General features: G+C 38.6%; 1 protein-coding gene across 2 annotated transcripts; it reads left to right on the plus strand.

The window, feature by feature from the left end:
• Positions 1-25: 25 nt before the first annotated feature.
• lpcat3 (lysophosphatidylcholine acyltransferase 3) lies at positions 26-26,444 on the plus strand. 2 transcript variants are annotated; one of them, XM_047360608.1, is made up of 13 exons: positions 26-379; positions 4,356-4,463; positions 11,233-11,342; positions 13,046-13,139; positions 13,301-13,338; positions 15,172-15,344; positions 15,500-15,608; positions 15,715-15,801; positions 16,866-17,029; positions 19,753-19,900; positions 21,978-22,133; positions 24,904-25,048; positions 25,137-26,444. In XM_047360608.1, the coding sequence occupies exons 1-12, from the start codon at positions 295-297 to the stop codon at positions 25,021-25,023; spliced, it is 1,392 nt and encodes a 463-aa protein (XP_047216564.1). In that variant the 5' UTR covers positions 26-294; the 3' UTR covers positions 25,024-25,048; positions 25,137-26,444. The 2 variants fall into 2 exon arrangements, with proteins under 2 accessions (XP_047216564.1, XP_047216565.1); XM_047360609.1 differs by having other exon boundaries at positions 28-379; positions 11,236-11,342.
• The last annotated feature ends 206 nt before the right edge of the window (positions 26,445-26,650 follow it).

The following is a 26,650-nucleotide window of genomic DNA, read 5'->3' on the forward strand; positions in this document are numbered from 1 at the left end:
TTCTCTCGTCTGGTTTCAATGAACGTTTTTCTTTTTCGCTTCCTTCACCATCAGGCACGCCAACTGCCTGCATTTGGATGACTCGTAACAGAAATTTTAAGAAATAGGATTCAGAAAGAAAAGGTTGATATAGTTGATAACGACATTAGAGGTGGACCTGTAGGAGGAGATGACCTGACAGTTGGAGGAGGCCAAGCCTTTAAAGCGTCCATATGGAGTTGAGCTGTTAAAAAAAGCGTACCCTCCAAAGTTCACTGACTCGTCGCTGAAGATAGGATCCCGCCCACAAGAAAGATGGCGGCTCCCTTGCTGGAGAAACTATCGGAGTCTTTAGGTTCGCCGGAGCCAGCGGTTCGCCTCATTTTATCGGTTTTAATAGGTGAGTTTGGCTTGATTTGGAGGGTTAGCTGAGAGAGCTGACGGCGGTCTGGGTGACAGGCTCTGACTGCTGCCCGTCTTCTGTGTAACTGTTAGTGTCAGGTAACTCAGCCAGACTCAAACCAGCCTTTATATGTGTCTGTGACTGAATCAGTGATATTATTTAAAAACGAAAACACCCGTCCTCGTTATATAAGCTTAATATCTAGGAGGCTAGGACTAAAACATTCAAGTGTTTTCCTACAAAATATCACAACTAAAGGTAACGATGTGGCTGTGGAGTTAGGTAAATCCATTTGGTGAAAATGATCTGTAGGGCTTGGGGTTCGGTTGTGAAGGTGTAATGTTGGGGGAGGGAGAACATGTGTATTACTGGCTACCAAAATGCACCCATTTCCCAGTTTGAGAGCAGTGGAGGTCAAAAAGTGCCACAATTCAACTAAAACCCATTGAAAAAACAGCTTGAAATTGTTACATACTGGTGCATCTTAATAAATTAGAATATCATAAGTCATTGTATAACAGTAAATCATAGAGTTGCGTTTTTCCAAGTGTTTAGTGGTATACAGTTAAGGAAAACCCAACAGTAGGTTTTTCAGAAAATGTCAGAATTACTTAAAATCAACTAATAAAGGTTTTAATACAGGAATGCCACCCTACTGGAAAGTATGTGCAGGACTCAATACTTGGTCTGGGCTCCTTTTGCATGAATTACTGCATCAGTAAAGTGTGGCATTGTGCCAATCAGCCTGGGGCTCTGCTGAGGTGTTAAAGAAGCCCAGCTCGCTTTAATGGTGGTCTTCCTCTTGACAATACAGCGTAAATTCTCTATGGGATTTAGGTCGGCGCAATTTTATGACAGAACGAACACTGTAATATCATGGTCATTAAACCAGACATTTGTACTTTGGGCAGGATGGGCTCTGACCTGCCCTGACTTTGGACTTGACAAAGGCAGTGCACCAGCACCACCAGATGTTGAATCTCCTCCACATTCTTGCATCACATTCCTCTTAAGGCAGTGGTTGCCCCTGTTGCTGGTGCACCTTTTCTTTCCGCGCTTTTTCCCTCCACTTAACTTTCCATAAACGTGCTTGGAAATAGCAGCCAGCATATGACATTGTACTTTTATGAGAAAGTGAATTTGGGGTTTCATTTGCTAAATAAGTAAATTATTTATTGAAATTAAAAAATTGACGTTATTATATAATATTTTTTATCCCATATAGTTGTATGTAGCAACATAAATTCTGCTTGCTTATTTTGAATTGTTTTTAACTGTTACCCTTACTAATCAGTCAGTGGGTAAGGCTAAAACCCCTTGTAGTGAGGACGAAGCGGACTAATGCCACGTTTTATTTGTCCTGGAAGTCAGTGCCTGGATCTGGGAATAAAGTTGCACCTGAGTTGAGCGCAATCTAGTTGCATTTCTGTAAGAAAACAAAACAGTAAAAAAAATCCAGTAAGATTAGCTAAATAATACTGCGTTAACTACTATCAGCGTTGAAAGTGGAAAACAGCAAATTTCTCTCTATTTTAGGCATCAACACACTAAAGTAATATGTTCACGAACAGATACTATGTAGTACTGTGTGCCAGAAGTGCTAATACATGCCTAAACCTGTACTATGTTTTCTGTGTGGCGGTCATATTGGAGTCTTAAGTGGGAGCTGGTTGGTGACCTTGGAATTTCAATTCCAGGCATTATTGTTGTATTTCTGACTGGGAACTTGAAATATTCCAACTAGAGAACAAACCATTGCTGTTCAGGTTAAAAACAAATCAGATGTTTATTATATTTTATTATGCACTGCAGTAAAAGAACCATGAAATTTGTGAATAAATACTGAAACATGCATAATAAGACAAACTCTTAGGTGGTTATTGGTAATTTAAATGCTAGGACAGGTAAACCACTCATTCTGATTCCTTTTAAAGCACACTTTAAAACCCTTGGCTTTACCCTCAGACCTGCAGGTTTATTATAGGTATAACAGGCAGTCCTGATTTGGATATTGCGGCTGTGTTGATGTACTAGTAAGGCTATTTTTGTGCATTCAAAGCAGGGCATGTCGATGGGTTATACAAACCCAGAGACCACCTCCAGCATATTGAGTTGGGAAGCGGTCCAGGTTTGTGAATGCAGCATGACACAGAGTAACTTTTCCAAAATGTGTTACAAATGTTTGCACCTCTGTGGGCTGGACTCTGAACTTTGCTCCAGCACATGGACATGTCTGATTTCCTCTGGACTCCTGCCAGTATTACTATATAGTCTGAACGTGGCCATTCAGATGAGACTTCGGTTGTGTTAATCTCTTGAGTCATCCTCTTGCATGTACATGCTGCCTGTTGCTTAAGGTTTTTTGCGTAATACAGCCGTCGTATAGTAACTGCCTAGCACTACTTGCATGAATTTGCAGGAGCTTCTCTTTTTTTTTTTTTTTTGCAGGAGCCTGCAGATTTCTTCTGTTTTTTTGTTTTGTTGCTTTTTTGACACACAAATGTTTCAGATCAACAAGCCAATTTTAATAAGAAACAAAAATAACAAGATGTAGTTTTGCAATGATGACTTCATTTATCAATGGAAAATGATTATTGGTAACAGCTACTTGCATGTGTTTGTTATAACTGGCAATGAGTCTTTTGCTGTGGAGGAATTGTGGCCCACTCTTTGCTGAAGTCTTCTAATTTGGTCACACTGACGGGTTTTTGAGCCAAAACGGTCTGTGTAAGGTCCTGCCACAGCGACCCAGTCGGATTTAAGTACAGACTTTGACTAGACCGCTCTAAAACGTTCCTTTTTATTTTGAGGCAGTCAATGGTGGGCTTTCTGCATTGGAGCATTGTCTTGCTACATAGCCTAAGTGGGCTTGGCCTTAAGGTAATGAACTGATGTCAGGACATTCTCTGAATTATCTCAGAAAGAGCAGAATTCATGGTTTCATCACTTACCGCTCGTTGTCCATGCCTTAAAGAAACAAAGCAGTGGGGTTGTTTGGGGATAATCTAGATGCTTTCTTTGCAAGTGTCAGATGTGCCTTTGTGCTTTTTTGCTCAACAAGGTTTTTTGGTTTGGAAGTTGTCCCTTGGGTACCATTTTGCCCAGTCTCTTAGTTATTGTTGAATCATGAAAACAGAGACAAGTGAGGCCTGTAGTGCTTTATATGTTGTTCTGGGTTATTTTGGAACCTCCTGGATGAGTCAGTAATGCTCTCTTGGATCCTGGTTGGAAGGCTGACCATTCCTGGTTCACCACTGTTTTTCTCTCCATTTCTGAATAATGGCTCTCAGTGTGGTTTGCTTAGAAATATCTTCGAAGCTGAAGCTTTGTTTTGCTTTCTTGAGATCTTTTAGCCTACTTCATGTTGTCAGACAGGTTGGATAGGTTTTTTTCGCTAGATAGGTACATTCATCATTTGAAAAGTAATGTTGTTATCTTTTATAAAGAGGTCAACAATTTATTGAATCATAATCATAATTGCAACTCATAAGGGATTGCTTCTATGTAATATTTGTAATATTTTATAATATGTAAATCTTGACATTCTGACTTAGAGTTTTCTCTCACACTCATTCTACTTTATGCACGTTTGTTTATCCTGCAGATTTTAGATTGTGCTCAATCCAATCAGATGAATTTATTCTCTGATAAATGTGAGTGAATTTGATTGCGCCCTCAGTATAAAGCCAGACCACATTCCCTGATTGAGTTTACATAGCTTCAACTAGTCCATGTTTTGTGAAAAATAAACTTTACACTGATCACAGTGTTAATCTTTCTCTCTGCCATGCATCAACATGCAACACATTCTCACCAGTGATTGTCAGGGGCCTCATTGTGGGTACATGCAACTCGCTTCACCACAAGGTCACTGCTGTTGATATCAGGAGGAAACTGTGGCTCTCTTGGCTGATGTGAAGACGCGCACTGTGGCCACACTAACATATTTTTCTTGTCACTCTTTTTCCCGCAGGGTATGTCTTCGCCCTGGTTTACCGGTGGTTCCTCTTCTACCAGCCCGCCACAGTCATCCACTTGTTCCACATTTGTTCTGGATTGTCGCTAGCAGCGTTTAACTTTGGTGAGATGAATATGTGTAATTGCAGAAAATATTTTCATGGTATAAATTGTTTATTTGCATCTACAAATGTGGACAAATTAGATCGCATCCCTGGTAACAATATGCAACAAGCAGAAGCATGCAGCCTTTAGTTTCTGTACATTTGTTCAGTAGGGAAAATAATCATGTTAAGAAATAAGAGTTTTTAGCAAAATCACCAGGGATGCAGTTATTAATACGTTCTTTTAACCACTGGCCACAATGCTGGACGAGGACCCGGGTTTATGGTCCCACCACGCACAGTAAGCAGGACAAGTAAGACTATCTACAAAGCTCACTGTTGGAGAGCTGCAACAAAGAGTGACATCTTGGGGTCAGCACGTCCACTATAATAACTATTTGGTGTTATCTAGAGACTGGTTGTTTGGAAGTCATGCCTTTACAAATGGAAACATCTGGTGTTTGGTAAACTTTATCTGGAACTATGTGCCCTTTAGCAACAAACGCTCCAGGTTTGTTTGGCACAAAACAAAAGATCAGTATGTGGGAAAACGACCTCATGCCCACTTGTAAGTATGGTGGAGGACTTGTGATGCTGTGGGCCTGTTTTTCTGGGAACCTTGTTAATGTATGTGGCATCATGAGCTTTTTTAAATTCCAGGACATTTTAAATAAAAATAAAATAAAAATCTGGTGGACTCTGTCAAACACCTAAAAGTGAATCAGCACTGGGTCTTTCAGAAGGTCCTAAATACAGGTCCTTCTCAAAATATTAGCATATTGTGATAAAGTTCATTATTTTCCATAATGTCATGATGAAAATTTAACATTCATATATTTTAGATTCATTGCACACTAACTGAAATATTTCAGGTCTTTTATTGTCTTAATACGGATGATTTTGGCATACAGCTCATGAAAACCCAAAATTCCTATCTCACAAAATTAGCATATCATTAAAAGGGTCTCTAAACGAGCTATGAACCTAATCATCTGAATCAACGAGTTAACTCTAAACACCTGCAAAAGATTCCTGAGGCCTTTAAAACTCCCAGCCTGGTTCATCACTCAAAACCCCAATCATGGGTAAGACTGCCGACCTGACTGCTGTCCAGAAGGCCACTATTGACACCCTCAAGCAAGAGGGTAAGACACAGAAAGACATTTCTGAACGAATAGGCTGTTCCCAGAGTGCTGTATCAAGGCACCTCAGTGGGAAGTCTGTGGGAAGGAAAAAGTGTGGCAGAAAACGCTGCACAACGAGAAGAGGTGACCGGACCCTGAGGAAGATTGTGGAGAAGGGCCGATTCCAGACCTTGGGGGACCTGCGGAAGAAGTGGACTGAGTCTGGAGTAGAAACATCCAGAGCCACCGTGCACAGGCGTGTGCAGGAAATGGGCTACAGGTGCCGCATTCCCCAGGTCAAGCCACTTTTGAACCAGAAACAGCGGCAGAAGCGCCTGACCTGGGCTACAGAGAAGCAGCACTGGACTGTTGCTCAGTGGTCCAAAGTACTTTTTTCGGATGAAAGCAAATTCTGCATGTCATTCGGAAATCAAGGTGCCAGAGTCTGGAGGAAGACTGGGGAGAAGGAAATGCCAAAATGCCAGAAGTCCAGTGTCAAGTACCCACAGTCAGTGATGGTCTGGGGTGCCGTGTCAGCTGCTGGTGTTGGTCCACTGTGTTTTATCAAGGGCAGGGTCAATGCAGCTAGCTATCAGGAGATTTTGGAGCACTTCATGCTTCCATCTGCTGAAAAGCTTTATGGAGATGAAGATTTCATTTTTCAGCACGACCTGGCACCTGCTCACAGTGCCAAAACCACTGGTAAATGGTTTACTGACCATGGTATCACTGTGCTCAATTGGCCTGCCAACTCTCCTGACCTGAACCCCATAGAGAATCTGTGGGATATTGTGAAGAGAACGTTGAGAGACTCAAGACCCAACACTCTGGATGAGCTAAAGGCCGCTATCGAAGCATCCTGGGCCTCCATAAGACCTCAGCAGTGCCACAGGCTGATTGCCTCCATGCCACGCCGCATTGAAGCAGTCATTTCTGCAAAAGGATTCCCGACCAAGTATTGAGTGCATAACTGTACATGATTATTTGAAGGTTGACGTTTTTTGTATTAAAAACACTTTTCTTTTATTGGTCGGATGAAATATGCTAATTTTGTGAGATAGGAATTTTGGGTTTTCATGAGCTGTATGCCACAATCATCCGTATTAAGACAATAAAAGACCTGAAATATTTCAGTTAGTGTGCAATGAATCTAAAATATATGAATGTTAAATTTTCATCATTACAATATGGAAAATAATGAACTTTATCACAATATGCAAATATTTTGAGAAGGACCTGTATAAGTTGAATTAACACAGAAACATTTCAGTTCCCAGGCCTAAACCATATAGAAAATCTTTGGGGTGAGCTGAAGAGAGGACCGAGGACTCTGAATGCTATCAAGAGACTATGCAAGATCTCTGTCTCTGTACCTGGTTAGATGTTATGAGTTACTAACCCTCTTAGTAACACTCCATCAGCACAAACTGAATGTTTGTTTAGGGGGATTGTTTGTTTTCTCCTTCAATTGCAATTGCACACAGTCAAAACACACCTTAACACTGAATAACTGCCGGATTCTGAAAGTGGACATTGTCTTGGTAAGATAGTTTGAAGCATTCACTCATTGGACATTTTTTTTATGTTTACAGCCTTAAAAATCAAAATAAACCCAGGTGGCCCTTATAAAAATAAGGCCATAGGTAGATTAAGTGATATTCTTTTGGCAAAAATAATAAATTTACAGCAAGGATACGTAAGATTTGGTTAAAAACAATTATTTCTTAAGTTCTTAACTACTAAATAAATGTACTTAAATTAAAGGTTTGATTTTGTTTTCTTCTAAAATGTTCAGTGTGAGAATATGCAATTGAAAGGTAACTTATCTTAAGGCTTTTTATACATCTGGACTCAACAAAATGTTTTCCTTTCATCTGATGTCTAGTAATCATTTTATCCCAACATTTTTTAATCTTGAATTGTAGAATAATGACGCCCTTTTTAACTTGCTACCCCCTCTCTCCTTTCCTCTGCTTCGGTTTCTGAATCATACTTGAAGGAAATAAGAAAGTCTTGAAATTATTTCGTAAATTTTAGCTGTTCAGAACTTATCGTTCAAAAGGCTTTATGTCTCAAAACATGCCAATGAAGTTAGTCATCATCAGCAGGCTGTAGGACTTTTGGAGAAAGATGTTAAATTAACTTTCAGATAGAAAAAAAAAACGAGCAAAAACAGCAAATTCTGACACTTTGAGAAGCAAAAATCAAACATGCTCAAAATAAATGAAACGGCTAATATTCAATTAAGTGGATGTTCAGTAGTTATTTCATTATATTAAATTTTTGCACCTTCCTCCTAAACTACTATAAACCTTTTATATGGTCAATATGAACCTTTTCTAAAAGGTATAAAAGTTTAAAAATATCAGTAAAGATTTTCAAAAAAGAGAACCGATTTCATCCTGCAGATTTAAAAACACAAATTTCTGACATCAACTTCTAACAATTTCCTTTTTTTGGATCCACAATGTGAGGTTGTCCTATGAAGCCTATTAAAGATTATTTAAAAATAATCTTCATTAAAACTTACAACGACAAAATAATTTTAAACAATTAAATCATTTAGAACTCTGAAGTTCAGCAAATATTTTGTTTTTATTAAATGCAGTCATATTAAACTAAATATTTTTTAAGTGTATGCATTTTTATGACAATAAATGATTCATGTTGAATGAAAGCACAATGAAAAGGTCAACAGCAGGTCTAGAGACAAATCTCAGCTATTTCATTGTGCAGTATGTGGAATTATAAGTGTTTATATTTACCGGCTGGTGACAGGTTTAAGTTAAAGGGTTGCTATTTAGATCACAGATTTTACAGTCAAAGGTTTTTCTGTTAAAAGCAGCCAAAAACCAAGACCCAACTCAGTGAATTCAACACGTCATCCAACCTGACTTCACTTCACAGTAGAGACGTGAATTCATCAGCTACTTCCGCTCGAGGTTTACAGGCATTAACTGCAACATATGTGCGAGGCTGTCGCTGCTTCTGCTGGATAAGTCTGTTTAAACATCTTAGCTTATTTTTCAGAGACTTGATAGAAACATGTAACTGTCACCGGTCTGAGACAAAATGTGAAGCCTGACATTATCTGTAGATCTACAGACCGGTCTCAGTGTTTTGCGTGTGGATGAATCATCAACTTCTGTTTAGTCATTTCTAAGAAACTCCGTTTGAGTCTCTTTGGCTTTGCCGGCAAGTTTGACCACAAGGAATGTGCATCTAAATGAATGTTGGCTCAGACATGTTGCCTTTGTGTACAGTACAGGTAAAATACTGTAAATAATTCATTCAGTTCTCTGAAAAAAAGCCAACATAATTAATCAAAACTTTAATTCTGTTTAGTTTAGATCTGAAGTAGATAAACAGAACAGTTGGTCTCTAACTTCTGCATTTCTTTTGTCCTTTTTTGACTTCTGCAGCTCTAATTTAAAATCTATTATATATAAAAATACTTTTTATATGTAATGGATAACAATCAAATCGTAATACTAATTACTTGAATATATTTAAATGCTGGACTTGTTCCTGGAAGTGTTCCTTCTTGAAATATAGACCAGAGGCGCTCAAATGTTTTATAACATGTACCACCTCAGGACAAAGCAGGTCTCTGGAGTGCCACCATTTAAAAACAGGGGAACAGGGCTTTGACTTTTTCACTGAGTTAGTTCAGTAAAACAGCAACAAAAAGAAGTATTCGTACAAATTTGGCACTTCAAGAATGGTTGAAGAATGTGGTTTAAACACACATTTCTTTAAACTGATAGGATTAATCTTGGTAGAAATATCTAGACAATACTACCAATTATTGTCTCGATAAATGAAAATAATAGTAATTCTAACTATAATAGACAATTACCCAAACGTTTGTCTATTTTTAAAGCTGTTGGTTTGATTAATTAGTAAATTACTAGGGTAAGAAACGTCGCCCGTTTCAGTATGGACTTAAGATCTGGTCTTTACTGTGTTCTAAAGTTACTTATTATTATTATGTAAATTATTATTTATCTAACCTCAAATGTGTCAAAACACAGACTTTTCATTTTTTTTCTAATCAAAATTAAATCAAAATGGAAAAGCTGTGTGTAAAATAAGTACACCCCAGCCTTTCACATATAATTTAAATGGGAAAGTATCAACCTGGTAACTTATCTTGACCTAGTGTGACCTTTTTCTTTTTTTATAAAAGCCGGGGTTTTGGCATTTTTCTGGTCTGGATCATAAAGGTGTATTTTAACACAATGCCAGGGTGGAAAGACAAGAACAATGACCTTATTGAAGCTATTGTTATTGTCCACCAGTCTAGGAATGTCTATAAACCCGTTTCTAAACAAGTTGAAGTCCAATATTTAGAACAGTTAACCGGTTTTCCCAGGTGTGGTTATTCCAGAAAATTCGCCTCAAGCTCAGATTGTGTGAAGCTTAGAGGAAATTTAAAAAGCTCAAAAGTTTTCCCAACAGTCAAATCAGAAAAAGTCTGAACAGGTATAACTTGTTTGGAAGGGTTACAACGGGATAACACACCCACTCAATCATTCACACACCCACAAAAAAGGGCATGGAAGTGTGGGTTTGGTTATCCGGTCCTAATGAATCACAAGAGTTATGGAACAATACCGATTAGACAGATGAGACCAAGGTAGAGGTGTCCAAATGGGAATGTTAGGTGTCATGTCTGACAAAACCCAAATGTTATCAGCACAAGCTCATCATAACAGCCTTTAAGCACGGTAGTGGTGCGCTGGTGATTTGGACTTGTTTTATTGCCGTAGGACCTGTGCACCTTGCAGTCCAGCACATGTCAGAGCCAAATGTGAGGCCGTCTGTTGGAATTGGAAGAAATGGGGTAATCGATTGAAAAGAATTAAGACGTGCAATGGTATAGTTAAAGTCAAGACCTCAGCCTGATTGAGATGCTTAGGTGGAACTTTACTAGAGGTGTGCAGAAGCAAATGTTTACAAACCCCAAAGAGTTAAAGCGAAGCTGCGAAGAAGAGCAAGCCAGAAATCTGCCACTAGAATATAGGAGGTTAAGAAAGTCATAGAGAAAACGAGTACTTTATGTGGTTACTGTTGAAGTTGGTTCTGAATAATGGGATGTACTTAGTTTTTAACACACAGCTTCACAAGTTCATCTTTGTTTAGTGAATAATGACTTTAAGGAATGACAGACAGTGTGGAATCCGTTGTGAGGAGTTTCTCCCCTTGAGATTTGATTCAAATAATTTTACAACCCATTAAAAACCAGATCATTTTCATCATGTTCTGATATGTAAAACCCAAGAACTGAAGCAGGGTGGAACATTATTTGTCTATTGTTTTGTGGCTTCACCTAAGATTAGACCGGTAAAACGTCTGCAGTGATAATAATGTGAACAACTGGGCCTCATTGTGGTCAAGAACTATGCTAGACTTAATTCTAATTCTAATTATTAAACATTTCTGTCTTTTGTTTCTTTTGTGGCTCCACTTGGATTTTACAGCAGGTCTGTAGCTTCTATCTTTCTCCTTTTAAAAACTTTCATGTTCTGTTTGTGTCTTTGCCTTTCTCTGTGTCAGCCGATACCGAAATGAGGAAAACGCTGTTGACGTTTTCAGTCCAACAGGTCACACTCAACTGCACTCACCTTCATCCCCTATCCCCCCCTTCTGTCCATCTCCCTCCCAGGCTCCCAGCTGTATCACTCCGCAACATGCGTCTTCGTCCAGTTTCTGATGCTGAGGCTCATGGGGAGGACGGTAACAGCCGTCCTGAGCAGTTTTACATTTCAAATGGTGAGTGCTTGCTTCCGTCTCATTTTCATGTGGCCTGATTACTTGAATTGTTTTCCAAGCACCAGATTCAGGCGACATGTTTCTAAAAGTAGACTGTGAGGTATTTGCATTTTGACTTTTCTTTGTGGCATACTGCAATATACTATACCATCAAAATTGCTTCCTTTTCAGTCTGGTATGGCTTTAAGTTTTTTATTCAGATGATTGGTTACCCGCAAAAGCAAAAATCGTAAAATCAAAGTGCTGCCCCTTTTTTCCGTAGTGGTATTATGGAAATACTAAGCAGACAGTTATCTTTAGGATATAAAAATAATAAGAAACTGGTTCAAAATGATAATTTGCTCTCCAGAGTTAGAATAACTGAAGTATTGCTAAGGAGGCCAAAACGGTTAGGATTTATTTTCACACAATTGTTCATAATTTAGACAGATTTTGTCACGACAACAGATAGTATGAATAGTATACAGGGATGGTTGTAAGCAACTTTGCCCCTTCTGATGTTATGAATTAGTATAGTAATAATTATCTTGTCTTCAGTTGCTCTTTAAAGTGAGCTGAATACAACCTGAGCAATAAAGATATAACATAACAAAATTAAACCAAATGCGGCAGGTAAAATTTAAACTCTTCACTGCTTTTGCAGGATTTAAAAACATAATTTGACTATTAAAATGCACTTCATAAAGAATTTAAGGAGATAATAAAAACTCAAATATTTACACACTTTGTATAATATCAATTAAATGAGTCCACTCCATGTATGATAATATACTACAAGCAAGGAAAGCTGTTAGTCGTCTTTGATTCAGCTGATTGACGATGCTCAGCAACAGGTGGGGGAAGAGCAGTTCTGCATTACTCTACCTTATGCACTTTCTCTGGCTTCTCCTTAAAAGGACTTTATGAACAGTAGGACTGCTATTCCGAGCAAGTTTAGCAGGTCTGAAACCGTTTCTTTTTAAAACCTTGGTTGTCATTTACACCCAGAAAGCAACCCAAGCCATTTAAAAGCGTAACGGACCCGCCTCATATAGCTTGTCCACTGCAGCTTCAAATATTTCCCAAAAATGTATCTTTCTTTTAAGCAACTAGGATGTTTACGAACCTTCTTTAAGCCAGCTGACGCGTAGAATGCTGCAACGGGTGGGGGAGGGACAGCGTTGCATTACTGTGTGCTTTACACAGCTGGAGAAATCTCCAGTCAATCTCTGGCTCTTTCTCTAACTTCTCATTAAAAGAAGTTCAAACCAACGGAATGCATGATTAAAAATTGTAGAGGTTTTTGAACCGTGGCGTTTTAAAGCTTTGAAATATCTTGATACCATCAACTGGCCCATGGCTACAGGAGGTTCATGTCTTGTCCTTCATCTTTGGCAGTTATCACATTTTAGAAGCTGTTAATGACCACGTTTTTTCCCCTTTAATTTTGTGGTAAAATATAAAACCTTAAAACTCGGGTGCTCGAGAGCCGATCTCCTGCAGTTTATAGACGTGCCCCTGCTTAAGCACACACGATTCAGATAATTAGCACACCAGCAGGGTTCTCTAGAACTTGAATCCGATGTGCAAGTAAGCTTTTGGTGTGTCAGACCAGGGACACATCTAAAAGTTGTAAGACACCGGCCCTGGACAGGAGCTGTAGACTCCTTGCCTTAGACTTTACAGATGCTGACTGTGGCTTGTTTTCTTTTGTCTTCCTGCAGCTGTACCTGCTGTCAGGGTATTACTATACAGCAACAGAGGAGTATGACATCAAGTGGACGATGCCTCATTGTGTCCTCACTCTTAAACTTATTGGTGAGTAGATCACAGCGCGGTAAATTAATGCAGTAACTTCATTTTCTCATTTGATTTAATATTGTCTCGATGCAGATGTTCTTCTGCCTTTTGAGTGAACCCAACTATGACGAGCTTAGATTAACTAGTTGCTGACAGCATCTGCTTGTTCTGATTCGCAGGTTTGGCGTTTGATTTCTACGATGGTGGCAAAGAACCAGTGAGTTAGTTATAGTTGGTCATTATATTATTCATCTTAGGGGTTTTTTTGTGTCGCTCTCTGTTTGCTCTTGTCCTTCACAGTTTCCTGTTTTTCTTTCTGGTTGGGTTGAGGTTTGTCTAACATATGAAGCATATCATATAGTTAAACTTGTGCATCTGCAGGCCCATATGTATGTGTTATAATGATAATCTTTAATACTCATATATCTAAAACTAGGTTTCATATAAGATACTTTTTTAATAAAAAGGTAGGCATGTAATTGCGATTATGTTGCTGAATATTGCATTGACTCCTTTTATCGCTCCTTTCTTTGTTTTCCTCTATCACATTGTGGCCAACACCTTTTTATGAGCTTTAGCATCTAATCCACTGAAATATATATCTAGTGTAGGTGCAGAGGGCAGTGAAAGCTAATCCAAAAAGCCTAGATATATTATTGTTGTTTATAATTTGTATACATGGCACTTAAAATATATTATCCTACCAAACATTGCATCCCAGCAGTCCTTCGCAGTTGTGCTATCGCTCACTTGGATAGATTGTGCGGCTCTCTTTAAAAAATATACCTTTTGAAAACTTTGCAAATTAATAAATGTAAACAAGTAGATGTGCTGGAGAGTATGTGAAGACCTTTTTTTAAATCTTCTCCAGACACTTATTCAGCAATAGTAACAGACAATTGGAGGCAGGGGGACATGGTTTATGGTAATTAAAGAAAAGCATCTTGAAAATGAAGATTCATCAAAATCAATATCATTATCGCAATTTTCAGCAACAGCGTCTCAATTCAATATTTTCCTGGAATCGTTCACCCCTAAATGAGACCCTATCTGGGACAGCCAGTGACAGATTTTACTACTGATCTGCTCAAACGGTTCATCTTCAAAACAACTAAAAACAGGACGGACTGCAATCCAGGCCAGGAAAACAAAAGGGCCTTTGTGTAGAGAGGAGCCGGCCTGACCCTTTACTCTGATCAAACCACAACACTTTCCCTTCTAATTGTACATTTCAGTACATGTGATAAAGCACAAATTGTTTTGTTTTTTTATCGTACAACTTCAGTCACAATTATCTGCAGTTATTTGTGCCTGACTTCACTTTAGGCAGCTTTGCACATTTAGAGACTGAAATATTTGCCCGTTACTCTTTGCTAAATACCTCAAATTCAGTCAGATTGGAATGGGAGCATCTGTGTGCATCAGTTTTCAAGTCTTGCCACAGATTTAGGTCTTGACCTTCACTGGTTGAGGATAACATGAATATTCTTCAGTCTAAACCCTCTATTCTAGCTCTGGGTGTATGTCTATAATCGCTTTCCTGCTGGATGTTTTTTGCAGCCTCTAATCAAGTTTCGCCACTACCATGTTTCACCATAGAGATGGTGTTTACAGGGTGATGTGCAGTGTTACGTTTCCCCTTCACAGTGTTAGCCAAAAATGTAATGTTGAGCACCTTGATGTGCCCCTACATGGCTTGTGACAAAGTTTAAACAGGATTTCTTGTGGCTTTCATTCAACCGTAGCCCTTTTTTTTGCCATTCTTCCATAAAGGCCAGATTTATAGATTACAGGAATAATAGTTGTCCTGTTGACAATTTTTTCCACCTAAGCTTTGCAGCTTCCCCAGATTTGCCATGGACCTTTTGGCTGCTTCTTAACGCTCTCCATGTCCGGCCTGGTAGTTTAGGTGGATGGCCTTGTCTTGTTAAGCCTGCAGTTGTTTTTATCTGTTTATTTTACTTTTGTATGTCTTATCTTTTTAATTCATTTCTGCTATTCTTTTTTACTTTTATTTCCTTGCTTCTATTTCTTTTAAACCCAATCAAAGCTGAACCCAGAGCAGAAGAAGGGCGCTCTGGCATCAGTGCCCACACTGCTCGAGGTCTTCGGGTTTTCCTACTTTTACGGAGGGTTCCTGGTGGGTCCCCAGTTTACGCTGCGCAGCTACCAGAGTCTGGTGGCGAGGGAGCTCACCGACTGCCCCGGAAAGCCTCCCAACAGGTACGTGTGAGGAAAATCATGAGTGATATAGAGAAAAATGAGCAGAGAGACTATCTTAATTAAATCTCCGGTTAAAAAGACAAAGCAGCCTCCCAGTGACACAGTCCTTCAGGTAACCTTTCTCTTTCCCCTTTCTCTCTTAATTTCTGTTTCAGTGTTATTCCAGCTTTGAAGAGGTTTGCTCTGGGCTTTCTCTGCCTGGCGATATATGCAATATTTAGTCCTTCTTATCCAGACAACTACTTTTTGACAGATGAGTACGAGGTGAGAACATGAGCCGTGATATGCAGTTTTAATTGATATACAAGAGAAAACATTTCTGACTTTGTTTTTTTATTGAAACTTTCTAAAATGATTTCAATTTCTGTAGGCTCAGCCATTCTGGTATCGCTGTGTTTTTATTCTGCTTTGGGGCAAAGTTATGTTGTATAAATACGTCAGCTGTTGGGTTATAGCGGTAAGTCATCTTTTTGTTATCTCAACTTCTACCAGCTTTAGTTCGGTTCGACATTTGTTGTAAATTTGCTCTTTTTTAATATTAAAAATAAAAGCATTTACATTTTTATGTGAGGAAGGAGCACTAATCTATAATCACGGACACCTCATGGTAACTGCGAAAGATATGAAAATCCTATAAGAGATCATATTGAGAGGGAGGTTACACTGTGAAGATGCCTCGAGGAGGTGATGATGTGGTGGAGGTTGGAGTAGCTTTTTAAAAAAAATAGTGAAGAGCTACAGGATAACCTGGAGCAATCTGCAGAGCTCAAACTATATCCTGCATACTAAGATCCATAGAGCAGAGGCCAAGGAGGAGACTAGTTATGAAAGAAAAACGTGAACTAACACTAAAGTTTTAAAAACTTCTGTAGATTATCTTTAAAAGACTTGTATTGTGGGAAGAGGGAAACTAAAGCAGACCTCCGCAGGACGCATTGTTGCAGTGTGTTTGGTGAGAATCTTTTCATAGTAAAATACTGGAGATGGCCTGTCGTGGTTTATAGGTGTGTTGTTGTCTTTTACTGAAGATGAAACATTTATATAATAAGGTTTCTGCAAGTTCCTTAAAGGTCTGGAATTAGTTTCAAGTCTTTTGCAGGGATGGAGGTATGATAGATGAATTTTTATTTTCCCATATTTCTTTTTCATTTCCAGACTAATTCTTGTCCCTCAATTTTCAGTGAATCTTATATAATATGCTGTTCCAATTAGGGCACATTTTATTCCAGGTCTGTAAAAATGATGCACATCGTTACCATGATGTCCTTCTTTTACTTCACACACCGCATCAGCTCTGCGTTTTTATTACTGGCATCCAAGTATCAGTCTATTCATCCATCCAGCCAGTGTTTTGAAGAACTATAATTAGACTAGTTTGAGAAAGTATGATCTCTAAAGCTTTTTAAATCTATTGAAAAACAAAATATATACATGCATATTTTTAAAAAGGTTCTATTGTTTTGTTTTAATGATCTTGCATGAAAAATATTGTGGTTTTGTGTTTTGTTTTTTTTGTCACAGGAGGGTGTTTGTATATTGGCTGGTCTTGGGTACAATGGAGTAGTGGATGGGAAACATCAATGGGATGCCTGTGCCAATATGAGGGTTTGGCTCTTTGAGACCACGCCCCTTTTTGGGGGAACCATTGCTTCTTTTAACATCAACACCAATGCTTGGGCTGCAAGGTCAGTGTTGAATGTGACTTCCCTAGGGTGAAGTCAAAGCGGTGTCCTAAAAGTTAAAAATTAATGAGCTATCAGTGAAGCAGTGAAAAACCAGTTCAATGAGTTATCCATTCATGGCTTTTCTTCACAACAGAGAACTAGCATACGATCAAGGTCCACACTTCATAGAATAGTCACAAGAAGGAAGTAGGCATCTAATTCAAAAGGAATCATTGAGTTTTCCAGCTGAAGTTGTACTCATTAAATCCCTTCACCGCCTGACCCAGTTCAATGAAGAACTCAGCAAACAAAGCAATTTATTTATCGAGCATATAGTTTATTACACGGCCCATTTCCACCGGATGCTGTAACAACTTTTGCTTACTCTTTCATTTTCCACTCTTCAAACTGCTTACGATGCAGAAAGCCGAGGAAGGAGGGCGGTTGGCTCTGAAATAAAAATTTTTATATTAAGGGGGTTGAAATGTAGCTGATAATCTGCCTTTAGTGAAAGCAGAACATACTTGGCACATGAATGATCTAATTAATTAACCTACAAATGCCTAATAATAGTCTCATCTGCACCACTTTTGCTGTTCTGCTCCCAGCACCTCAATAGAAGCTGAGTTTAGATTGAATGGCTTTGTGTTGGAGTGCTATATAATATTTAAAGCTAACGTCTTCAGCACCAGTCAAAGATTTACATGCACTGTTGATTTGCATCAATGTTATATTAATTTTTCTCTGTTAATGAGGTATTTGAACTGTTCTTTTATTCTGTATGGAGTGATTATACAAAATTCACCTGCTGTGAATTTTAAAAACTAACTGGGTGTGCAAATTGGAACTTACTGTGAATTTTTCTTTATTTTTTTTTTACTTCACATAGGTTATACATATAGGATAAAATATATACATGCACCTAAATAATATTTGGTTTATTTGCCCCATATCCAATGCAGAAAAGCCTCACTTTCTGTAGCAGTTGGCAGCTTCCTGGCATATTTTAAGCTTTAGGTTTTGACCACTTTTCTTATCAGAAATGGTGGAGTTATGATTTCGTATCATGAACTACAATGGCTACAATTTTACACATTTTTTTAACAGGATTGAGATCGGACCAATCCAGAACCGTAATGTCTGCCTGCTTCGCTCAAACCCAAACCAGTTTTGATGTTTGTTTTGGATCGTTTTCCTGTTAAGAATCAGCTGTGTCCAAGTTTTTTGTAAAGCAACAATAGGTTTGGTTTGGCTATGAACATCTATTAATAAGTGCCAGGGGCAATTATATTGAATTATATTACTGTTGACGGCTACAAGAATGTGTGGTTTCTCTGCAACTTGCTCAGGGACCTTTAATTAAATAGCAATTTAATTAAAGTCTGTCTGTATTCAGTCTCATTATGTTCTATTTTGACCCCTCTTTGGATTAGAGATAATCTCCAATGAATTCAATCTTGTGCACCTACATTTTATTTCAAAAAGAATCGAAGTTCTGTGTTGTATCATCATTCCACCTTGAGAAAATAAACGGCTGAAAAGCATAATGGAAAGCCTAGAATTAATGACATTCACTGCTATGATGAACTATTTACTTATGCAAAGGCAATAAACTTCAAGATAAAGGTAAGCATTCAAACAATCAGTGTATATTTTTATTTATTCATTATTTCTGATCATTAAGAATTGGGTTGTCGGTGTGAACTGGTACTTTCTAAAGCAAAGACAATGTCGATGTTGGTTTATGTTGGCATAAAATCCTGGCAAAGTAGAGAGAATGATGGGCGGAAACTAGATCCAGTTTCTTATCAGCTTTTATCAGTTTGAGGAATGTTACAAATTTCTCCTTAGTTTCATTTAGAAATAAAAAAACTGAGAGAAATGTATAAAAGTATGTAAGAGCTTATGGCCAAATCAAATTTTGAACAGGGGCGCCTCCAGAAGATGTAAGAAGGGCTGGTCAGATGGGAGCCACTGATAATATTTGGGTGGCCAACCAGTGGTGGTGTAGGGGTTAAGTGTGCGACCCACGTATAGAGGCTACAGTTCTTGAAGCGGCCGTCCCGTGTTCGAGTCCCGGGACCCGTGCCGAATGTCTTCCCCCTCTCTCTCCCCTTATTTCCTGTCTGCCTACTGTTGGAAAAATGGAAAAATAAAGGCTAGTGTTGCAAAAAAAAACACTTGATGAAATAAGCCTGCTGTTTGAGTGGTCATGTTTTCCTGTAAATCTGACCACAAATGTTACTTTAGTTAGCTAAGTAACATCCATCTGCGCAGATTTCTTATTTAGTCCCAAGATGTCATTGTGTTGCGCTCAAATCTCTGGTTTGGAAAGATGAAGGACTGATCTGAAACCAACCTGAAGCTCTGAAAGTTTCTCGGGGAGATTGTTAGCCATCTAACAAGCAGTGGGTCTGAATCATACTGAGGCATATCTGAGTCTTTTAAATGGTTGCTCTAAAGTTTCTTGTACTTATTTGTCAGGCCCTCGCCCAGCAGCTAATCTAGAAGCCTGTCATCAGTGCTTTGTCTGCGGGGAAGCTCTGATATAGAAACACAATGTGTGAACTTGAAATCTTTTATAAAGCAACACTGGATACTTTCATAGAAAATGTAAAGTTCAAATGTACTAATGAACTCAGTTGCTATGCAACAACGACTTGCAGCTGAAGTGTTTCTGACTGTTTTGTTCATATTTGTGCACAAATAGATGTTTCATGACTTTGGCTTTTCCCTCTTTTCAGACATGTGTTTAAGCGGCTGAAGTTTCTGGGAAACAAGACCTTGTCTCATGTGGCCACGCTGTTCTTTTTAACCATTTGGCACGGTCTTCACTCTGGATACATCCTGTGTTTCTCCATGGAGTTCTTCATCATTACTGTAGAGCGGCAGGTATGTTTTTTACACAGCAGAATTATGAGATACCATTAATTATCAAATTTTTAAAATAAAGGTTTTAGCTACTCCTAATTTCTCTATGCTCTTCTTCCATTTTTTTCACGTTTTTTGGTAATATTTCAAATTAGTCCTGATCCGTAGTTCTTCAGGTTTTCAGGTTTGTTTGTTTTTTTTGTCATTTTCTGTACCACACCTTGACGTGACAACATATTGTGTAGTGTGTGCTTTAACATGAGGAAACAGGACAAGTGGAAGACAAAAAAAAGAGACCTGAAAAACAACAAAAAGTACACCGCTTTGCTGGTCAGAAGTTTAAATAGCCTCATTATAGACCTGAAACTCTTTATTATGGCCTTTAAATTATTTCTTTAAACCATTGTTGTTCCAGGTTGAATTGGTCATACAGCAAACAACTATAAAGAAATTGAAAAACAAGGTGCACACGTTTAAATTTGGTGATGTTCTCTAATCTAAACATATTCAAAGTAACAGATACACACTCAATCATGAACCATACATGTATACCCAGCATATCTGGTTAAAACTGCATTAGCAAGTTGCACCTCTGCTTCATGCTTTTTGCAGCCTTCAGCAGGATCTGGCGTAATTCTGGCTGAATATTTGAAAAGTTGTCTTGGTCAAGCTCATTTAAATTGTTTAGTTTACTGAAACAGATTTTTTTAATATATATTTTTATTAGTTGAAACTTGAAAACAATTTAGCATCCAACAGGAGAACAATCCAAAGCAGAACTCTAATACGGTTTCGAAAAGGATTAAGGGGACCAACATCAGGCTACTGGAATGGTTATGACTTCAACCCAATTGAAAAGTTCTGGACTCTGTTTAAAAGCCAGGTTTGTGCTTTGAAACCAACCAATTTAAATGAACTCTACCAGTTCTACGAAGAAGAGCGGTCATATATTTAGCAACCGCTATACCAACAGCTTGCATCAGGGCAAGTATCATTATTCCGCCCTAAGAGGAAGAGTTCCAGCGCATCAATAGAAGATAATTAGTAGTTGTCAGAATGACTTTATGCAAACATTTGACTGGAGCAGCAGGTGAACAGTTTCCAAAAGTCACATCTTTAATAAATTAGGGGAAAAGTCCAGCTGACCCCTGAGACTGAACCTGAGAGATTCATCATTCTGCTGTTTGCCATGTTTTCAGTTTATAGTGCTTTGCTGCTAAAATACTGTTAGGTGCTTTTGGCTTTTTATATATTTCTTCAATAAACAAATAAGAATGATTTCTACTTGTGACTAGCTGCTTGTTGTATGTTATGTATAGACACAGTGTTTCCCCGGTTTTAGGAGCCTTTCTGTCTGATTCATTGGTCAGATTTAGGGACTGGGGTACCATAGGCCCTTATTCCACATAGACCACGAAAAACATGACTTGCCAAGAATGTCAAGATTTTAGGATTCTTAGGTGAATCGTAATAAATTCCTAACTTCGTATCTGATTCATATTTTATTTGTCATTTCTTGCAATGCTTTAGTGATCTGGAATTTGTGGCAAAGGTTTGAGCTGTTAAACATTTTGGTGCCGAACTCCCAAATCCCCAAAAAACTCAGTTTATTCCTAACAAACTCATGGATCATTCTTAGGTATAGTAATTGATTCCTAAATGATTCGTAGGCATCCCTATGTGTTCTTAACTCACTCAGTGATTCCTGAAGCATTACTTTGACCATTCAGGGCCACCGTACACACTGAAACTGCCCAAATGTCTCTTTTCCCCTGTCAAAAATGAAATCATTCATGGTCTGTGTGGAATAGTAGCATAAGGCAAAAAAGACTGAAGACCTTTGAACGTCACTGTAATTTAGCAGGTGCCTTAGTATTTTACTTGTCAGAAACAATTTTCTTCTTTTTATGCATTAAACACAGCAGTTTATGTCTAACATCTATTGTATCTTGTTAATAAAAAGCACACTGTTGCTGCACCCCACTTCTGACTCTGCTGGTTATTTTAAATCTTGGCTCAAGATGTGCCCTCTATATATATTTTTGTTGTGTTTTGACTACCATTCATGTATTATGTATGTGTGTGTTTGTGTAAACAGGCCCAAGCTCTAGTGCGGGACAGTCCCCTACTGACAAAACTGGCCAACAGCCACCTCTACCCTCTCATTTACGTAATTCAGCAGTTTATCCACTGGCTCTTCATGGGGTATCCTCTGGTGCCATTCTGCCTTTTCACCTATGACAAATGGCTCAAGGTAAGACACATCTCCTGAGGCCACACTACTCAGCAGATAAATCTGTTTGAGGATTTTTACTCCGCTTCTATTTTCCATTCAGCTCAGGTAGTGCTTTCAGTATCAAATGCAAAGCAGATCTTTAAACTCCAGTGGTGTACTGTAAATAAGAGCACAAAGCGCTTGGCTTGGGAGGAATTTGCTCCTAATACAATGTTAAAATATAGCCCAGGGTCCCATTTTAGTGAATTTCTAGTGTGCAGGCTGCAGCGGGATTTTCCTATGAAATATTTTCTCCTCTTTTATGATGGTTGGTTGGATGCCCAGACATTTCTGTCTTTTTTTTTCTCTCTCTTTTCTCCAAAAATATTCATACGCCTATACAACCAGTCTAAAAGCAAATGAATTTGTGAAGCATTTGGTCATTAGTTTTCAAGTTTAAAATTTTGCCATTAGACTACCCTGTGGTTTGCTGTACTGTTGGAGGCTTTCACAGTAAATCTTTGTGTAATCTGCTTGAAACAAATTAATTAGACTGAGCTCAGCTTTTGTCTGCCACGTCTTACTGTTTTGTTGCATCAGGTTAGCTAAACTCTTTGTGGCAAAGGACCTAGCACGCTTTTGAGTCAGAACCTCCGCTGAGCTAATGAAGTGTTTTATTAAACAGAAAGATGCTGCTTTACAAAGCTGTGTTGTCCATTTATTCTAGAGAGCCTTATTTCTCTATAAAAAATGGACATGCAGAAACAAGAAGAAAAGCTTAAATATAGGAAGCAAAGGTCAAGTTTATACCAAAAGAGAAATTATTTAGTCCTGATAAAATGTATGTTGAGGAAAGATGCACAGATCAGAATTGTGGCTAATTCAAATTTCTCTTTGAGAGCTATAAATACTGTATGGGATGCACAACTGTGTTCAAATTGATAGCAGACCAACATCACTAACAGGTTACTCACCAATTTAGGTAGAAATCATATTTCTATTGATCAAATTAATGAAATATAGTAGAATAATAGCAAAACAACCGACCCAGCAGTAACAACATGCATGCTGCCGGTTCTGTGTTATTGAATAATTTATTAAAGGGACGTGTTCAAAATAATAGAAATGTGAAGTTCAGTCAGTGAGGGGAAAAAACTGGAGTCAAACAGTTGGCCCTTATTAAAGCAGCATGCTAGTTATGAAGCTTTCCTCTCAACATCTGAGTAGAGGAGTTTATTCCAGACATTGTGCTGAAGAACAGTGTATTTTGATTCAAAGTTAAGAGTTAAAAAGTTGATTTGGAGAGGGGAAACCATATCAGCTAAAGTATCTGTGATGCCAAAACCAGACGATGTGGAGGGAAACCAAAAGCTACCAATTCAATGGACAGAATTGCAAGAGCTCAACGATCAGCTGCAAGGTGACTTAAGGAGGTCTACAGTTACCTGTGAGTGTTGTAACAGTTAGACGCCTTCCCCAAACAAGACCCAGTGCTAGAAACGCAATGTACCGAAGAAGTTACGTTTTGTCAGATAACACACTGACTGGCCGGCTTTAATGGACTGATTTTTTTCGTTTTGGTCACAGACAAGCCCCAAACACTGAATTCAAGCCAGAGTTCACTGTGAGGCGTGGTGACTGAGGTTGGTTGTATTGTGGTGTCGGGTCCATTACCAGGGGTCAGGGATCAGTTTGAATACATCAAAATGCTTGAAGAGTGCTTGTTGCTTTATGTTGAAGGGGAAACGCCCGTGACAGAAACCCCATTTAGATCATCTGTTTGTTCGACTGAAAGGTCCTAAAGGGAATAGGGGGTTGAAGTCAACCCACCAACATTACACCCACCTTGGGACAAAGTCACAAACCCATAACCGCTATGAACTGGAGGAGGTTAAATGGGGCTGCAAAACAAGCCTCATAGTCAGTCAGTCAGTAATTTTCTACCGCTTACATTGAATCATCCTCCACAGTCCGTTTGATCTGAGAAATAAAATATGTTGAACCTGATGCAGATAATAACATGCTGAGGATAACACTCAACAACTTAGCCTGTTTAGGGAAATCCCACACGCCTTATCCAGGTAAACGTTGCAATATGTAAACCTCAGCCCTTTTGTTCTTTAATCCCAGCTTCATGATCTGAAAGCTCACACAGAGTATGATGTCGGAGAATTACCTTGTAAGATGTAAATGTGGTCAACAACCGGGGAATTTTGGTTGTGTGTTTATTGTTGGATTGTTATCTGAAAACAAACCAGTAAGCAAAGTTAATGTTATGGAGCTGCCAGCCCAGTCCCTCAACCTTGTTTCAATAGAAAACCTTTGGGGTGACATCAAACATCCTGTTTCTGAGACAAAATCAAGAAATCCACAAGGACTGGTGAATTTAGTCCAGTCGTCCTGGGCTAAACTACCAGTTCACAGGTCATCACACAACACGGGAAAGAAGCAGTTCTCAGAAACAGTGGGTATACAACTAAATGTTAGTTCAATACGTCAGCGGAAAGCTAAACCTTCAGTATTTTTCAGTTTATGTGGAAAACGGTTCTGCATAAAACATCAATCCAACAGCTGTGTCTGATCCAGAACGCTTGCTGCTGCCCGCATGCAGGGCACATAAACCCAGTTCTAAAGTCCTTCCACTGACTCCCTGCGTCTCAGAGAATAAACTTTAAAATACTTCTGTTAGTTTATGAATCACTGAATGGCTTTGCATCAAAATACACTAAAGATTTTTGTCGTCTCAAACTTCCAGACCACTTGTCAACATGTGATTTTTCAGTCCGTTGTTGGCTTTTTTGTTTTTCAGGTGTATTCTTCCATCTACTTCTGTGGTCACGTGTTCTTCCTCATGGTTTATTTAATTCTGCCATTCCTCCGTAAGACTCTGGTGCCTAAGAAAGACCAGAGCGAGAAAAAGCAAAACTAAAACCTGGTTCTGAGCCCTGGAAAAGGTATGTAGGCATATTTTCACCTTCTGATCTGCTGTTTGCATGAACCCAGAGACAAACCATGTAAATGCCATCTCCTTTTTTCTTTCAGGTCGGAGTAAAGGCTGAATATCCTCGATCCTGAAAGGGAGATGTGACGTTCGAGGAGCAGAATAACAACCTATTTAAAAGCCTTTAGTAATATATAAATATGAATATATGTTCATGTAAAAATAAAATTCTATATATTTTTGTGTTTTTAAGTGAGAGAGCTGGTTTTTATAAACATTGTGAGAAATGTTTACAGGAAATTACCGCTGTGCCACACAGGGTAATTGTGAGCCAATTGGGGCAGATTCCTGCTTGTTTATCATTATCACTCTCTTCTTTTCTGGGGGGGATTTTAAGATGCGTTTGACTCGTGGAACGTGAGAGACTTTCCATGCTGCCAACACAGGATTGCACTTATGAGTCACAGGTTCTGAGTCTGTTTTTAGGCTCCTGTCCCATGTCTGGCACTCATATTTAGCAGCAACACTAAGCCTGAACACAAGGTTTAAGCACGGTGCCACCATATATATTTCCTGATGTCATAATACAACATTCACACATTTCTGGGGAAAGACTTAAAGGAAGATGGGCTTGTTTTCTCTGCAAATGGCTGCTAGTGGTTATACAAGCACTGTAAAATCACACACTGTACAACTAACACCCAACTCTAAATGGCCTTGAATCAATGAATGTTTCTGCCGTTCATTTTGTCTGATTTAATTTGATTTGTAATTGAAAAAAGGTATTGTTTTTTATGAAGTTTTATGAAAATGAACACTTTGTAGGTTGTGGATTAGATCCATCAGTCTCCTGCCTTTCCTTTTTTGATTCATATCAGTCAGTTTTCATCTCTCTTCCAACTCTGTGCCACCCCTTTGTCCAGGAACCCTAATTCAGTTACAACCCTCACTTTTAAATGCACAAATGTGAAAGTGAATCGCATTCAGTGATTCTAGTCCCTCTGAAGTCCAATCTGATCTGTGTGGAAAGAGGCCATACGCTGTTTTTGAACGTGCATCGGCCTGCTCCTGTGTTTCTAACAGCAGGTTGTAATTAATCAGAGTCAAGGATCATACCCCAAATGCCTCTTTGTAATGTATATATTTTCTAGGTAAGGGTGAAATATGCTGCTGCTGCCACCGTCCTTTCCCACACTCGAGGACAAACCTCACTGTAGCACCGGCCCAGATTTCAATGATATTTATACAGAACATGCTGATTATTAATTGATGACTTACTATTTCAAGGGACTCCTAATTTGCCTTATCCGAAGCAAATGTACAAATGAAAAAATTGGGATATAAGGGGATATAAGTGATTCTAAATATACTTTTGTACTGTTCAATAAAATGATGCATTTAAGGCAGGACCTCTGCTGTTTTTCTGTGGCATTTGTTTCTCCATGAGCAGTATAATTACAGCCCTGCAGTGCATTTGTGTTTTTGTTGACAAATGTGCATTGACAATAACACAGCTGGGTTATGAAGTATGGATTTCCACTGCAGGATTTGACAAAATACAGTTTTAAAAAGCATAGTGAAAAAACAGCAGTTTTCTGCTTTGTTTGTGCATGGG

This window comes from Girardinichthys multiradiatus, chromosome 3, assembly GCF_021462225.1.
Source record: "Girardinichthys multiradiatus isolate DD_20200921_A chromosome 3, DD_fGirMul_XY1, whole genome shotgun sequence".
Classification (NCBI taxonomy): Eukaryota; Metazoa; Chordata; class Actinopteri; order Cyprinodontiformes; family Goodeidae; genus Girardinichthys; species Girardinichthys multiradiatus.

What these genes read in the sequence shown, in the direction of transcription:
- lpcat3 (XM_047360608.1), top strand. Translation starts at nt 295, where the DNA reads ATGGCGGCTCCCTTGCTGGAGAAACTATCGGAGTCTTTAGGTTCGCCG. An exon ending in GCTAGCAGCGTTTAACTTTG is followed by an intron (nt 4,464 to 11,232) that starts GTGAGATGAATA and finishes CCATCTCCCTCC; the next exon opens with CAGGCTCCCAGCTGTATCAC. An exon ending in GCAGTTTTACATTTCAAATG is followed by an intron (nt 11,343 to 13,045) that starts GTGAGTGCTTGC and finishes GTCTTCCTGCAG; the next exon opens with CTGTACCTGCTGTCAGGGTA.